The sequence below is a fragment of the Tupaia chinensis genome, unplaced genomic scaffold, assembly GCF_000334495.1.
Source record: "Tupaia chinensis unplaced genomic scaffold, TupChi_1.0 Scaffold143936_1, whole genome shotgun sequence".
Lineage (NCBI taxonomy): Eukaryota > Metazoa > Chordata > Mammalia > Scandentia > Tupaiidae > Tupaia > Tupaia belangeri.
The window spans coordinates 1091305-1106594 of NW_006203787.1; the positions used below are offsets into that span (position 1 = coordinate 1091305).

General features: G+C 48.9%; 2 protein-coding genes and 1 long non-coding RNA gene across 7 annotated transcripts in view; 2 read left to right on the forward strand and 1 right to left on the reverse strand.

The window, feature by feature from the left end:
* Positions 1–9089, forward strand: part of KIF13A (kinesin family member 13A) — a 180293-nt gene extending 171204 nt beyond the window's left edge. Inside the window, 2 exon segments of the mRNA XM_027767133.1 lie at positions 5636–6403; positions 7632–9089. Of these exon segments, the coding sequence (XP_027622934.1) occupies positions 5636–6403; positions 7632–7652 (789 nt within the window). The 3' untranslated portion in view covers positions 7653–9089.
* A 1826-nt stretch (positions 9090–10915) lies between these two features.
* Positions 10916–15290, reverse strand: part of LOC106733504 (uncharacterized) — a 19014-nt gene continuing 14639 nt past the window's right edge. The window contains exon 2 of the long non-coding RNA XR_001369553.2: positions 10916–11107. This is a non-coding gene — a long non-coding RNA (uncharacterized LOC106733504). The remainder of the gene's footprint in view (positions 11108–15290) is intronic.
* Positions 14634–15290, forward strand: part of NUP153 (nucleoporin 153) — a 78295-nt gene continuing 77638 nt past the window's right edge. For 4 of the 5 annotated variants that reach the window (XM_006165514.3, XM_014582959.2, XM_014582960.2 and 1 more), the window contains exon 1: positions 14634–14718. The gene's annotated coding sequence lies outside the window, so the exon portion shown is untranslated. The remainder of the gene's footprint in view (positions 14719–15290) is intronic. The other variant, XM_006165519.3, reaches the window with a different exon arrangement.

Here is a 15290-nt window from a genome sequence, read left to right on the forward strand (position 1 = left end):
ACTCAACGCCGGGTGCGTGTGCGTGCGTGCCCAAGATCCTGAGAGGAGAATGGAGGAGAAGGGATTGCGGCGTGGCCATCCCCCTGGGGGGTGATTTCTTGCTTTCTGTCTCTCTGTCTCTTTCTGTCTGGTGAGCGTACGCACCCTATAGCAAAAACCTGTCCAAAAAAAAAAAGAATTATTCATTTAATATTATTATTATTATTATTATTATTCAATTTGACCCAGAGAGGGACAGAGAGAGACTGAAAGAGAAAAAGCAAGCTACCAGGTCTGGGATTTGAACTGCATTTGGCCATGTGGGAGTCCAGTGCCTTCACCACCATGCTACCTGCTGGCCCCACTGCCTGATTCTTAAAGCTATATTTCACTGTGAGATACCTTTGAGGAAATATGCAGACAGGCTCTGTGTCCTATATAAATAAGATACAGGCAGCAAATGCCTTCAATGTCCTTTCTGAGTCCTGAAACAGAGACAGTCCCAGAAAGTCGTTTCTGCCAGTATCCACACTGCCCCGCTCTTAGACCATGCATAGATGGCATGCGGTTTACTCCTGTCCTTTTACAGAGGAAATAAAGCCTGGAACTGTTGAGCAGCTGGCCCAAGGTCTCACACTTAATGAAAAGAGAAGAATAAAGACCCCTGCCTCAGCAGAACTGGCTTGACTGCAGGTGCTCAGTTATGGCGGTTCCAGGACCCCGCTGCTTCACTCTCTGGGAAAGGGCTGCCCACCCCTGAGTGTCATGGACAGAAAACTGGGAGGCCTTGGCTGGCTTAGATCTGCAGAGACCAGCCCTCCGGTAGACAGCCCAGACTTGGTTATAGTGGAAGTGGAAATTGCATCAATTAAGCGAAACTCCTTGCAGAGTCACTGCTTGAATGTGGGGTTTGACCTAAAATCCAGGCATTTTGTCTATAGGTAAACATTACTTACATAAGTGAAATTCCAAAAATTAAAGACGTTTGAGACCTTGACCCCATGTTCTACTTTTAGGAAGGGTTTTCATTTTTATTATTATTATTTGTAAGGCATGCACTCACCAGAGAGGAACAGAGGAAGACAGAGACAGGGAAAGTGAGAGATCACTCCGCAGGGAGAACAGCTGCACCACATTCCCTTCTCCTCCATTCTCCTCTCGGGACTTTGGGCAGACACGCACATGTACCCGGCGTGAGTTTCAAGCCACTGGGTCTGGGACGCGAACCATGGTCAGCCACGGGAAAATCCAGCGCCTTAACTGCCACGCCACCTGCTGGCACATCTTTTCATTCTTGTCCTTTAGACATTGTGGAAAGGTGCTTAGTTCAGTCTCCTTTACGATGCAGTGGGAAACGATGTTTCTGGGATGAAGACGTCCACCTAACCCTGCTCCCTCGATGTGTAACGTTACCCAGTGAATTCTGACTTTTCTCCTTGGAGGCAATAACTCAGTGAACCCTCAGTCTTCCTTAGAATGTTGGAAGATGTTTGATTTCTACTCAGTTTTCTTCTTTCTAGAATAAGCCGCCCCTTCTCTTTTAGCCTTTCCCGTTGGGTCTTTGGGTCACTTCCCTTCTCTAAGTGCCTACCTGTACTGCTTCCTGTTTGAATTTAACCTTCTGTGGACGCTAATGTCACTGGAGATACTCTGAGCTTTTAGGAATAACTTTTTGTCTTTATGAGGTTAGTGAGTTTAAACCCATTTCCACTCATTAAATTCATGATCACAGTTCACTCGGCAACACTATAAATGACAGGCCTTCCTTGGTCTTGCAAAGTAATAACTTCAGGCATAAGAAAGGCCCCCCCCCAGACTATTTTTCATATTAAAATTGAGTTTTTCTTGCAACAAATAATTTTATAATAATTCATTGCATCAGGTTCTCTTGGGTTTGGAGAACTGTGGTTCTTTGTCACTTTAAAAGGAAATATAAGAGATACACTTGCACGCTAGCTCTGTGGCCTGGTGATTAAGGCAACTGGATTCCTCATGGCACACAGTTCAAGTCCCAGACCCAGTGGCTTGAGAAAAATGTGTGCATGCGTGCCCAAAATCCCAAAGGAGGGAGAAACAGAGGAGAAGGAATTATGGCATGACCATTCCCAAGGGGGCTACTTTTTCCTCTCTCTGTCTCTCTCTGGCTAGCACAAACATCTTCTAGCAAAAACAACAACACAACAGCAAAACAGATACACTTGAAATTCAATTTTGAGTTTAAACATGTTTAAGAATCTAGAAAATACAGATTGAGCATTCCTAATGCAAACATCGGAACTCCAGAAGACTCCAACATCCAAACTTTTTAAGTGCCGACATGATGCCACACATGGAGATAATTCCACACCTTGACCTTGTGTGACGGGATCACAGTAAAAACATACTGCAATTCAAAAACACCCTCAGGCGAAGTGTGTAAGATGTGTATGAAACAAAGATGAATTTTGTGTTTAGACTTGGGTCTTATCCCCAAAGTATCTCATTATGTGTGTACAGATATTCCAAAATTCAAACAAATGAGAATCCCAAAACAGTTCCAATGCCAAGTGTTTTAGAGGGATAGTCACCCCACGTGGGCAGACGCTCCCAGCTCAGACTGCCTGTCTTCGTTCCTTTCCCGACGTCTCCCACCGAGCCAGCCAAAGAGTGCTCCGCCATTTTCGCTTTTTAACGGTGCTGCTTAATCTGAAATGGAGCTACAGATAGGCTGACTCCATGGCCAGTGGTGGCATGGAGGTTAGGGCAGCTGGATCCCACAGGCCGACTGTGCAGTTCAAGTCACAGACCTAGGGGCTTGGGAAACCTTCTGGGTGCTTGTGCATGGATGCCCCAGATCCTGAGGGGAATGGAGAAGAGACTGTGGCGTGGCCGTCCCCCTGGGAGGTGCTGTCTCACTTTCTCTTTCTCTATCTCTCCTTCTTTCTCTCTCTCTATAGCAAGTGTATGCGCCCCATAGCAAAAAAACAAACCAAACCAAAACCAAAACCAAAACCAAAACCAAACGAAACAAAAGACAATGGCTCCTGACACACAGAGCAAGAGAAGTGGCAGGTGGTTGAAAGGACGGGTGTGCCAGTCACCCTGAATTAATCATCGCACACAGTATTCTTATTCTAAAAACCATACTACCTCCACAAATACGTGCAATTACTATATGTTAGTGTATGTTAATAAAATATATAAATAATTAAAAGTATACCAAAGTGATACAAAAAAATAAATAAATAAAAAGACTAGAGATTAGTGTTACCAAACATTTTATTTTGCTAATGTCAGGATCTTTTTGTGTTGTTGTTAGGATTTTGCCACAGGGCACCTGCACCTGCCAGAGAAGGAGACAGTGAGAGAGAAAGTGAGAAATTACTCCCCAGGGGGATGGTGACTCCGCAGGCCCATCTCCTCCATTCACCTACTAGGATTTTGGGCACACACACGCACACGCCCAATGTGATTTTCAAACTACTTCATCCAGGACTTGAACTGTGTTCAGCCATGTGGGAATTCAGTGCCTTAACCATTGTGCCATCTGCTGGCCCACTGATTTCTAGATCTTTCTCACTAATACTTAGTATGTACCTTTGACTAGTGAACAAGGAATTAAGATGGCTGATTCCTTTAAATAACCTATATTAGGATATATTTTTAAAACTAGATTCTTTTAAACTGAGGAGCATTGAAGTATATTAAACATTTTTGAGGTGTTTACTATTTTATGAGGTGCAAAGGAAAATACTACTCTAAAATTGAACATATGAAATACGCGTTTATTAGCAAACAGCTGTCTACTGTACTATGACTTCTCACACAGGTACATATATTCACTCTCCCTTCTTTCTCTCTCATTCTAGATTAAAATACAACCTTAATAAGTAAGCCTGACGCTTTGGTTCCAGGTTTTTATAGTAGTATAAATTATAATTGTACAGACATTTTGTTTGTTTTTAGAGATTTTTGCTATCGAGTGCATGCACTCACTGGAGAGACAGAGAAACAGAAAGCAAGAAATCACCTCCTGGGAGGATGGCCATGCTGTCCCTTCTCTTCCAGTATCCTCTTGGGATTTTGGGCTTGCACGCACACATGCCCAGTGTGTTTCAAGCCGCCAGGTCTGGGACTTGAACTACGATCAACCATGTGGGAATCCAGCACCTTAAGCACTATGCCATCTGCTGGTCCTATACAGATGTTTTCATTAGCTTGCTGAATTAGATGATTAGTGAAAAAAAGAAAATGATTTTTGAGTTATCTAAATTCTATTTGGAATGAATGTTTTACCCACCCAAGTAGAGTCCAGGATTATTCTTAGCAAGACCCAGGTTCTCACTTAGACTCCCCAAGGAGGAGCCATGCCTTGACTGCTCACCATTGGTTTCTCAAATCCTTGGGCCATGACTGGCACTTAGAGGGCACTCGATGAATACCTGCTGAATAAAATCATGTTTTAAAAGCAGCGTTTGCCATGCCATCAGGTGTTTATGGGCTAATTAGAAAGGACTAAATGGGGGAGCCAGCAGGTGGCAGAGTGCTTAAGGCACTGGATTCCCATATGGCCAACCACGGTTTGAGTCCTAGACCTGGCAGCTTGAAACTCATGCCCAGCATGTGTGCATGTGTGCCCAAAATCCCCAGAGAAGAATGGAGAAGGGATGGCAGCATGACCATCTCACCTTGGGGTGATGTCTCACTTTTTCTCGCTCTGTCTCTCTCTACATCTCTGGCAAGTGCACACACCCTATAGCAAAAACCTCTTAAAAAAAAAGGGGGACAGGACTTAATAGTATATCATTTAATTTTACTTGATGATAAAATGCATCCATTTCCACCAAATATAAAAGAACTCATTCAAGTTCCACAAATAGCATGATGAAGAGGGTTCTCCTTTAAACCTCACTGTGTACCTGCCTGCCTCACCATCTCGCCAGATCCATCCAGGCTTCTCGGCTGTGCTAGAAACTGCCCTTGTCAGGCTGGTCGTCTGCTTTACAACATGACAGTATTTAGCACAGTGCTGAGCAGGGGTGTTGAGACTGTGTTCCTCACCCTTTTGCTGTTGGGCGGTCTTTATTTTACTGCCCTTTCCCTCCAAAAATAGCTCAGACACTTTGCACAAGTTATTGTAAGTGCCTAGTTTGCTTCCAAAGGTGAAGATGGTGAGAACAAGACAGTTGGTGCAACACTAACGTGGCACTAAGGTGGTAATCTAAGAGTGATGCAGAGTATGCAGGAGACTGCGCACAGGTTTGTCATGTCCCGTATATGGGACGTGAGCGCCCGAGGGATTGGGTGTCCTTGGAGGCTTGAGGGGTGTCCTGAACCAGTCCCCATGGTGACGGAGGGATGACTAACCAACAACCCACTGCACTTCAGTTCTGGTCTTTCTCTTGAACCGGGAAGGAAGGGTTTCTAGTTAGTGTTGAGTGAGTGTAGACGAAATAAATGTCCTCCATATGAGGTGATCAAGGTTTACATTTACAAATCTCTGAGGATAATATTCCTGTGTTTGCAAAAGGTAACAAGATTTAACCCAACCCAGAAAGGCAAAAACGAACGCCCCACATGCAAATGCGAACGCCTTTCGCTGGGAGGTGTCGAACACTCGTCCTGGCCCCGTGGCTGCTGTCAGGAGCTGACACTGACTTCTGCTTCGTTCCTGCAGGACTCCGAGGAGGAGGAGGGTGAGCTGGAAGCTCTCAACAGAACGCTGATGAGTTCGCAGCCTTACGTACCCGTGGAGTTTGCCGACTTCAGTGTCTACAACGCCGGCTTGGAGAGTAGGGAGTGGTTCTCGAAAGCGGATCTGAGCAGCTCGCGGGCCCTGGAGAAGGAAGTGTCCCGCAGCCCCACCGCCAGCAGCATCACCAGCGGCTACTTCTCCCACAGTGCCTCCAATGCCACCCTGTCTGACGTGGCTGTCCCAACCAGCGACAGCTCGGATCAGCTGGCCGTGCAGACGAGGGACGCAGACTCCAGCGAGCACGGCGGGCCATCTCTGGGGCCGGAGTTCAGACCGTCCCCACACAGAGAGCTGACGGAAGGGGAGCGGGGCTCAGGGCAGGAGAAGGTAACTGCCGGGCCACAGCAGGAAGACAGTGCCTTACCCGGGGCCAGCCTGGCGTGGCAGAGCCCCCCGGAGAAGAGCGCCGACGTGCCCGGCAGGACTGGCCCCCGCTTGGGACTCAGCAGCCGGCCGGCCCGAGAGCTCTGCCCCCGGGAGGTGACGGTGGAGCACACCACAGACGTCCTGGAGGACCATGCCTTCACAGAGTTCATGGGTGTGGCCGATGGAAAAGACTTGGACGGTGTGAGAGATTCTGCTGGAGCGCTTCTGAGCCGGAGGGACCGACCAAATAAGGCGGAGAGCACGCGGGTCCCGGATGGGCCGCAGCCCCCTGGCAGGCCATGCTCCGAGCTCGAGAATGACCAGGTAATAAGGGTCCCAGAGGCAGCCCTCCGGTTCCGTGCTGTCCGTGAGCACGTCTGACGGATGCACCACAGGGCAGAGGAGCACAGATTCATTCAGATGTTTCGTTTCCTTTTTCTTTCTGGTACGTCTTGCTGTGTTGCTGTCTTCCAGCCTCAGCCTCCCTGCCAGAACTACAGACGCATGCCAACACACCCCGCCATTTAGTTCTTCCTGGGGAGAGAGAGACAGCACCCCGACAGGGTCCTGATGCTGCCCCCCCCACCCCCCGACCTCAGCCAGCCCAGGACCTCGGGCATGAGTGCCTAGAGGACTCAGGGAGGTCTCTGGGTGTGGGTGGGGAGTCCTCCCCTGTGGGATGGCCTCTCAGAGTGTCGCTTCGATGGCTGCCCAGCTCCTCCCCAGCTCCTCTTCAAAGTCTCACTGTGGTCCAGGCCTGCCTTGAGCCAACATTCGTCCTTCCTCAGCTCCAGAGTGGCTGTGCTGGCATGTAGGTTAGACTGGTGACCGGGCCTGCACCTCCCAGCCTGCATTCACCAGAGACAGACAGGGAGAGGGAGAGTGAGAGCTCACCCCCCAGAGGGGATGGCCGAGCCACAACCCCTTCTCCTCCATTCTCCTTCTGGGATTTTGGGCACACACATACACGTGCCTGGTGTGATTTTCAAGCTGCCAGGCCCAGACTCTGGCCATGACTGGCCATGTGGGAATCTGGCACCTTCACCACCACACCAGCCGCTGGCCCGCAAACAGTGGTCTTTTATAATAAGAAAAGGGTTTTTTCCCCTAACATAAGAGTAATAAAACTACTCATCTCTGTTTTTACAAGCAGAACAAGCACTCGTCTCCAGTTTGTTTGTACTGATCTTGAAGCAGAATGTTCATAGCCTTTCAAGGTTGAGTGCAAGGCCTCTCTAATTCTTCGCCCTGTGAATTAGGCTCGCTTCTCTAAGTGTACCACGGGTGCACTTGCAGGTGATGGTGAGGGTGCAGCTTGAACTTCAAATCGCCATGGAGGATCTGGCGCTCGGTGCACAACAGTTAACCACGTGCTGTGAGGCTGGAGACTTTCGTATAGAAAAATGTGTCATGACTTTTCCAACGACCTGATAGAACTGGGTTCCCTAGTGAGCTTGGTCATGTGGGTTCCTTTCCAGGGTGGCCCCTAGGAGGAGGGTGGCAGGCGGGCTCCACAAGCTTGAACTTGAACTCACCAGCCTCTGCATTGCAGGGTGGCACAACCACTCGGTGAAGGCAGCCTGCACTTCGCCCGCGGGCCATGGCCAGCATCTTGGTTCGCCTGGTCTCCTTGGGAAAGCACCAGCCCACTGCTGCCACCTGCAGTGCCCAGCCTGACCTCACACCAGCGCCGAGAAGCCATGCGCCTCCGGGGCCGCCTCCGTTCTCCCCAGGGGGCAGGACGGCACCCTGTCACTCAGATGAACCGCAGCCTCCACTTTTCCCAGAAGGCCAGAGAACTGAACATCCCGGACGAGCTAGGCGACAGTATTTCTCTTTGCACTTACTTCGTCCCCCCCTGGGGAGAAGCTGCGACAGACCAACAGACTGCGTCCTTGTATGGTTCTCATCAGTTCTGACCGTGGGATCAGATTCGTCTTTTTTATATAAATAATATATATTATGTATATGAAATGTATATCTATAGTACGTCTGTTTGGAGACAGACAAGGCTGCATACTAAAATGCAGATAAGGTCGATTTGTGGAAAATCATAAGGTACTGGACTTTGTTACAAAGCAGCTTGGGCGCTCTCTTCTAGGCGAGCAGCTGGAAAGTTCTTTCTCGTCTGAGAATGAGGCTGCAAATCCCTCTTTGCAGAAACGGTTACAGAATGCTGTTCTTTATAACCAAAGACCCGACGTCAGCCTGACGTTCCTGCTGCCCCCTCCTGCTGTGTGTGACCACGTGTGTCTGCCTGCAAGCTTGGTGCCACTGTTTACCAGGCCACGTGCTGCCGTCTGTCCTCCGTGGCCAAGCACACCAAACACTCACAGCTACATTCTTGGGTCTTCCAGCTGGCCCGCCACCTGCTGACCTGACACTGTCAGATGCAGTGACAGCGGCCCGGGCTCTGTCTCCGCCATCTCCTGCCCCTTGTTCCATCATGGCCAGGCGGTGGGATGCCAACGGCAGACAGCGGTTTACTGCCAGCAAACACAGGGTCATACCAGGAGCTGGGGGTGGGAAGGGTGGGGTGTTGATCTGGGGGGGTTTGTGGTTTTGTTTGGGATCGGTAGCTTTCGTCGTGGTGTGGTTCTGCTGTTATTTTGCTTACTTCTGGAAAATGCTGAAGGGATGGATGGAGCTATTAAATACCACTCACGGGGCATGCGTGTTTGCAGGAGGTGATTCGATGCAGACGGCCCAGCTGTCATGTCATTTATAAAATTCTCCTGCAGACGGAACCCTGAAGGATTACATGTGTGGCGGTTTCTGTAGACGTCCTCTGTGTACCTGTTCTGTAGACGCCTGGACCGCGGGTTGGGCGTACAGGTCTCCACGTGTCGTGAAATCAAGAGCGAAGGTCCACTCTTGACGTTCTCAGCGTCCGTAAACGAGTAAGATGTTGGAGACCCGACTGAAAAGCTGCTGTCCGTGATCTGTGTGTGTACTGAGCTGACTGTAGGAGTTTACTGTCGTCCGTTTAAAAAAGAGAAAGTGTAATTTATATCCTTTCAACTTTATTGTATTTAATTGGTACAGATTTGTGTGTGCGTGTGTGTCTTAGAACATAAACGGTCTAATTCAGATTTTAAAACACGAGTGGTCTGTCCTGACTACGCTGCCGTCAGCTTCAGCCCGACTTTACCTCGGCTGTGCGCTCTCTCCGCCATGCAGCGTTTAATGAGGGTTTTCTACATCCTGGGCAGGGTCCCGAGACGTGTCATTTCACCCCATGTCCACAGGATGGTGCTGCTGTTATGAAGCGTTTGGCCAACGGAAAGTGGAGGCAGGGAGGTTAGTGGCTCTGGGAGCAGGTGGCCATGCCAGGATTTGGCTCCTCAGGCTTGTCCCTGTGTTCTTCTTGGGGACACACCATGGACCTGTTGAAGGGAGGGAAGGACCCTTCTGAGAGCGGCAGGATGTATAGGGGCCGTGAGTTCCAAGCCCATCCTTCACCAGGGCACCCGGAGCAGCAGGACACGGTGTATCATCCGTGTTCACGACACCCCACTTTTCAGAGCTGGCCGCAATGCCCTGCTGCCTGGGGGACCATGGGCCGAGAGGTTACTGGGATGGTTTATCTGGAAAGCACATCATCCCAGACTCTCTGCAGGGAAATCTCGGCGTTTCACAGTAGCCTTTCTGAGACGATCAACAGCTGGTTCAGGGCCAGCAGGTGGCACAGTGGCTAAGGTGCCCGACTCCCATGTGGCTTGACTGCAGTTCAAGTCTTAGACCTAGGGGCTTGAAACTCACACTGGACTTGTGTGCGTGTGTGCTCAGGGTCCAGGGAGGAGAATGGAGTAGAAGGGACTGGGTGTGGGGTGACTTCTCACTTTTTCTCTTACTTTCTCTCTCTCTGTGTGAGCACACATGCCCTAGAGCAGAAACCACAGAAAGAAAGAAAGAAAGAAAGAAAGAAAGAAAGAAAGAAAGAAAGAAAAAGAGAGAGAAGAACAGGGCCTACCTCTCTGGGCAGATGAGTAGCATACAGCTGACCCTTGAAGGACATGGGGCCAGGACACCGATCCTTGCATGGTCAACAATGCACATGTAACTTACTTTAAAATGACTAATTTCTTCCATGAGAAAGGCAGAGAGACAGCACCCCTGACAGAAGCCTCACACTGTGCCCACCCCCAGCCTCTCCCAGCCCAGCTCACACACATGCCTGGTGTGGACAGGGAGGCCTTGGGATGCAAACTCAGGACCTCCAGTGGGTTCAGTTGCATTCCCACTGCACTGCCATCTGCCCTTGGATAACTTTTTTTTTCTGTCCAATTTTTGCTATAGGGCACATGTGCTCATCAAAAAGCCAGAGAGAGAGAGGTAAAATGAGAAAGCACCTCCCCCTCAGGGAGAGTGGTCACACCACAGTCCCTTCTCCTCCAGTCTCCTCTTAGGAATTTGGACACACGTACCCAGTGTGTTTTCAGGGCACCAAATCCGGGACTTGAAGCACATGGTCAGCCATATGGGATCCAGTGCCTTAACCTCCATGCTACCTGCTAGGCTGCATATAACTTTTAACTCCCCGAACTTCATTGCTGATGGCTTACTGTTGACCAGAGCCTTACCGATGACATAAACAGTCAACTGACATACGTTTTGTATATCATGTGGATTGTACGCTATATTCTTACAATAAAGTAAGCTAAAGAAAATGTTTAAGGAAATCGTAAGGAGGAAAATACATGTACAATGTTTATTGGGGGAAAACCCTTGAATAAGTGGACACACTTCCAAGCTGTGTGATGTTCAAACTGTATGGATGTCCAGGAGGAAGTAGTAAGGAGACAAAAAGAACAAACAAACAAACCCAAACCGCACTTGAATTTTACAAAATGGGGTTGGGGAGAGGAGAGCAGCTATTTAATGTTTAAACAAATGATGACAACTGAAAACACAGTCGAAGACAAAAGGAACGAGTCGTCATTCTCCTGTGAGAACCTTGTACTCCAGTCCTGGACGGCATCTTCGTATCATTTTGGCGGTGAGGGATCAAGCCGGTTTTCGGAAGCACTTTATTGGATAAATACAGGCATCTATTTAACAATTAATTCTCAAAGTACAGTATTACCGTCTTCACATTTGTTTATAGTTACTTGGACACATGCTTTATCATAACAAAAAATGTAGCCATGTGTTTCTAGGGTATTGGCTTGTGGGCGGAATGACTGTTTATGGAAATACCTTCGGGGTTAACTGAGGGGAAAATACTATCTTCTACTGAATTGTACTGCCCCAGTCAGTAATTACTGTTAAAATGACAACATTCAAGCTTTAGAACAACTGTTGGGGGAAAAAGGACAACTAATTCCACGATTAAGCTTCATTGGAAAAAGTAAAGCTTTCTAGTCCTGTAATTAGAAGGTCCGGGCCGGCCCCACAGTGCAGTGGGTAAGCTCTGTGTATAAAGATCTGGATCCACCCGGCCAACTGTGGTTCAAGTCTGAGCCTCAGCCGCTTAAAAAGCACCAGGTGTGACCAGCAGATTGCATAATGGTTACATCATCCTTGGATTCCCACAGTCAAATGCAGTTTGAGTCCCGGACCTGGCGGCTTAAAACTCACGCCAGGTTGTGCATGCATGTCCAAAATCCCGAGAGGGGAATGGAAGAGAAGAGATTGCAGTGCACCCCTGAGGGGTGATTTCTCACTTTCTCTTTTTCCAAAGACCGCACATGCCCTAGAGTGAAAATCTCTTGTTTGGAAAAAACAGAAACTAAAACAAAACACTAGGCACATGTGTATGCATGCCCCAGATCCTGACAGGATGAAGAAATGGAAGAAAAAGGATTATGGAGTGACCACGCTTCATCGAGGGGTGCTTCCTCTCGTTCTGTTTCTGGTGAGCACACATATTCTCTGGCCATTGAAAAATACTTAGCTAAAAGGTCTTGAAAGAAGACGGAACTGACTACAAATGCTTGCTCTCTCCTTTCCTGGATCAGGGGCTAAGCAAGTGTGCTAATGGCACAAGGTCACAGAGAAAGCTTTCTGCATTGAGCCTTGAATTTACTGCAGTGTTTTTCGGTTATGTCGAGCCTACCTCTCAAAATAAAACAGAAGAGTTGATGTGCATATATAGTGGTTCCTCTCAGGCTTGTCTGGTCCTAGAAAGGCGATCTGCTCCAAGCAGCTTGCCCCAGAAGTCCTGGAGGTCACTAGACCCCCTTGCTGGTGGACAGAGCTGGAATGCAGAAGGTCCCAGGAGAGGCCAGCCAGCAGGCGAGATCTGCTCTCCAATACAGTGAGCCAGAACTGGCTACAGTGAAAGCAAAATGCCCAAGTCCAAATGGAACCTGAGTGTCATTTGTTCCCAATCCCCTTAAGTGGAATGAGTGACAGGTTTGAGCGCCACCTACGGTCACTATTTTCTGGATGCAATGCGTACGTGGAAATAAACCCGGTCATCTTCATCTTTCAGATGCTCTGGGACCCACACCCACCCGTGTGCTCTGGGCAAAACATCAGCAGTTTGAACCCCGCTGGGGGCTTGCTGGGTGCCTGCATCCTTGCACACCATTGTCACATGTAGAGGACAGTAGCCCAAGAAGATGCTCGCGTGCCTTGGCCACTGTCCTCTGAAGCCAGGTGGCAGCAACTACCATCTTGCGGCTGGCTGTCCATTTTCTCAGTGCCCAGCTGTCCCAGAGAAAGGGTCTCTCAAATTCCTAATGGGCTCTATTCATGAAGATGCTGAGAAGCTGATTGATAAGAGTTATGAATGTTTTTACAAAGAAAAAGGTAAGTTTTCAAATCTTGGGGTCAGAAGATGGTGCAGCGGTTACATCACTGGACTCCTGCAGTTCGAGTCCCAGACTCAGTGGCTTCAAAATCATACCAGGAGTCTTCATGCTAGTGGCATGAAGGTTAAGGAGTCTGGATTCCACATGGACAGCTGTGGTTCGAGTCCTGGGAAATGCTTGGGGCCAACAGGTGGCATGGTGGTTAAGAGCGCTGGACTCCCAACATGGCCGACCATGGTTCAAGTCCCAGACCTGGCAGCTTGCTTTCTCACTTTTCCTCTCTCTCTCTCTTTCTCACTCTGTCCCTTCCCTGGTCAAATTAAAATAAATAAGTAAAGTTAAATAAAATAATTCTTTAAAAATATAAAAAAATCACATTGGGTATGTATGTGTGTGTGTGCATGCCAAGATTACAGGAGAATGGAAGAGAAAGGATTGCAGCGTGGCCAACCTCCTGGGGGTGATTTCTCATTTTCCCTCTCTCTGTCTTGCCGGTGAGTACACAGGCCCTATAGCAAAAATCTCTTGGGGTGGGCGGGGGGGATGATTCTGAGCACCACTCAATGAAAACACAGTCAGACTGCTCCCTGAAGAGTGCGACACACACCGGAATTTGCATCCGGAGTGCGCCATCACTGAGTCCCAAGGCTGCGGCCTGAGAACAGTGCCTCAGCTTCCTACAATGAAACACAAAAGTATCAATACAAATGTATCAAAGGAGCGAATAACAAAATTGTAAACATGGTTTCCAACTGGATAAACTTCCAGGAAAAGCAAGGCCTTTTTTTCTAATGTAGAAATAGCTAAAATTATACAAGTATCGAGGGGAAATCAGCTCTTCGGCCAAGGGAACAGCACTTCCAGAGGAAGTTTCCGGAAGGATCAGGTCCCCCCCAGGCTGAGGCCCCAGAGAGGCATCAGGCTCCCCAAGGAGCAGGAAGTGGCAGGCAAGCTGCTCCCAGGGACCCCTGCTCCTGTGCAGAGAGCAGCTGGCCTCGGGAGGGAACTCCACTTTGGACGGGGCAAAGCCGGGTCCAGTGGACACGTACAGGGAAAGTGGAAGACATGCTCTGTTAGTTGCGGGGCTGGCCTAAGAGAAAGTTCCATTCACCGTGAGGTCTGTGATTTCTCCGGCCTCTAACCTCTACTTCCCTTTTTTGAAAACGAGTACTGAGGGCCAGCTGGTGGTGTGGTGGTGAGGCGGCTAGAGCCCACATGGCTGACTGTGCAGTTCGAGTTGGGACTGGCGGCTTGAAAAGCAGGCTGGGCACATGTGCATGCGTGCCCCAAATCCCGAGAAGGGAGGGGAAGGGACTGCGGTGTGGCCATCCCTCCTGAAGTGTGCTTCCTCACCTCTCTCTCTGTCTCTCACTCTCCACTCTCCGGCAAGCACACTGCCCCAGTGTAAACTAACAATAACAAAGAATTCCATGCAGGCGGGGTTGACACGTGGTGTGGTGAAAGGTGTTGGACTCCCATATGGCCAACTATGGTTCGAGTCCTGGACCTGGCAGCTTGCTCTGCAGGCAGCTGACATCTGTTACAGTATTTCCTAACAAGTCAGCTAGGAGGTGGAGTTGCTACTTAACCCATGTGAAGGACAAAGGTGTAGTTCTCCATCACTGGAACCTGGACTGAGATACTCTCTTCAGTAAACGTACTTTATTGAACTAAAAGAAGTAACCATGGATCTTCTTGGGGTATGCCTGCTTCTGGCTTCCTGGTCAGCTCCCCCACCCCAACCCCCTCTCTAAGCCCCTGGTCTGTTATTTACTATGGAGGAGTATTCTGATGTCATAATAACAAGCAGGCCTTTTTGCTGAGTTAAGTCAATAAACGCAGCTGGCTGGCTGTCACAAATATCAACCACCAGCCCAGGGGGTGAGTCTTTCCCTGTCCCTTGTGAAAGCCTTCCGGTTACTGTGTCTGTCACCACTCTCTAGGACGCAGTCCTTCGATGGCTCCAGTTCATCTTAGTGTTCTTAACCTCGTTTGGGAAGAAACTAGGTTGATGATGTTTCTAGCCTAACACGCCCTACCGAGCCACAGTCACTTTAAAAAGGGTGACCTGGGGGTTGGCAGGTGGTTGGTGGTTAAGGTGCTGGACTCCTACATGGTTGACCTCGGTTTGAGTCCCAGAGTTGGCAGCTTGAAAATCACGCTGAGTGCGTGTGCGTGTGTGTGTGTGTGTGCCCAATATCCTGATTTTCCTCTTCTGATGCATCTGTTTATGACTGGTTTGATGGGCACTGGTACTGTTTTCTGCTGTCTCTTCCTGGTGAATGCACACATCCCGTGGCAAAAAACTTAAAAAAGAAAAAAGAAAAAAAAAAAACTGAACTGTTCTCTTCACACAGGGAATTTAACAAGAAATTTTTTAAAAATCAGGGGGCAGGGGAACCAGCAGTTAGCGTAACGGCTATGTCGCTGGACTCCCACGTAGTCGACCGCGG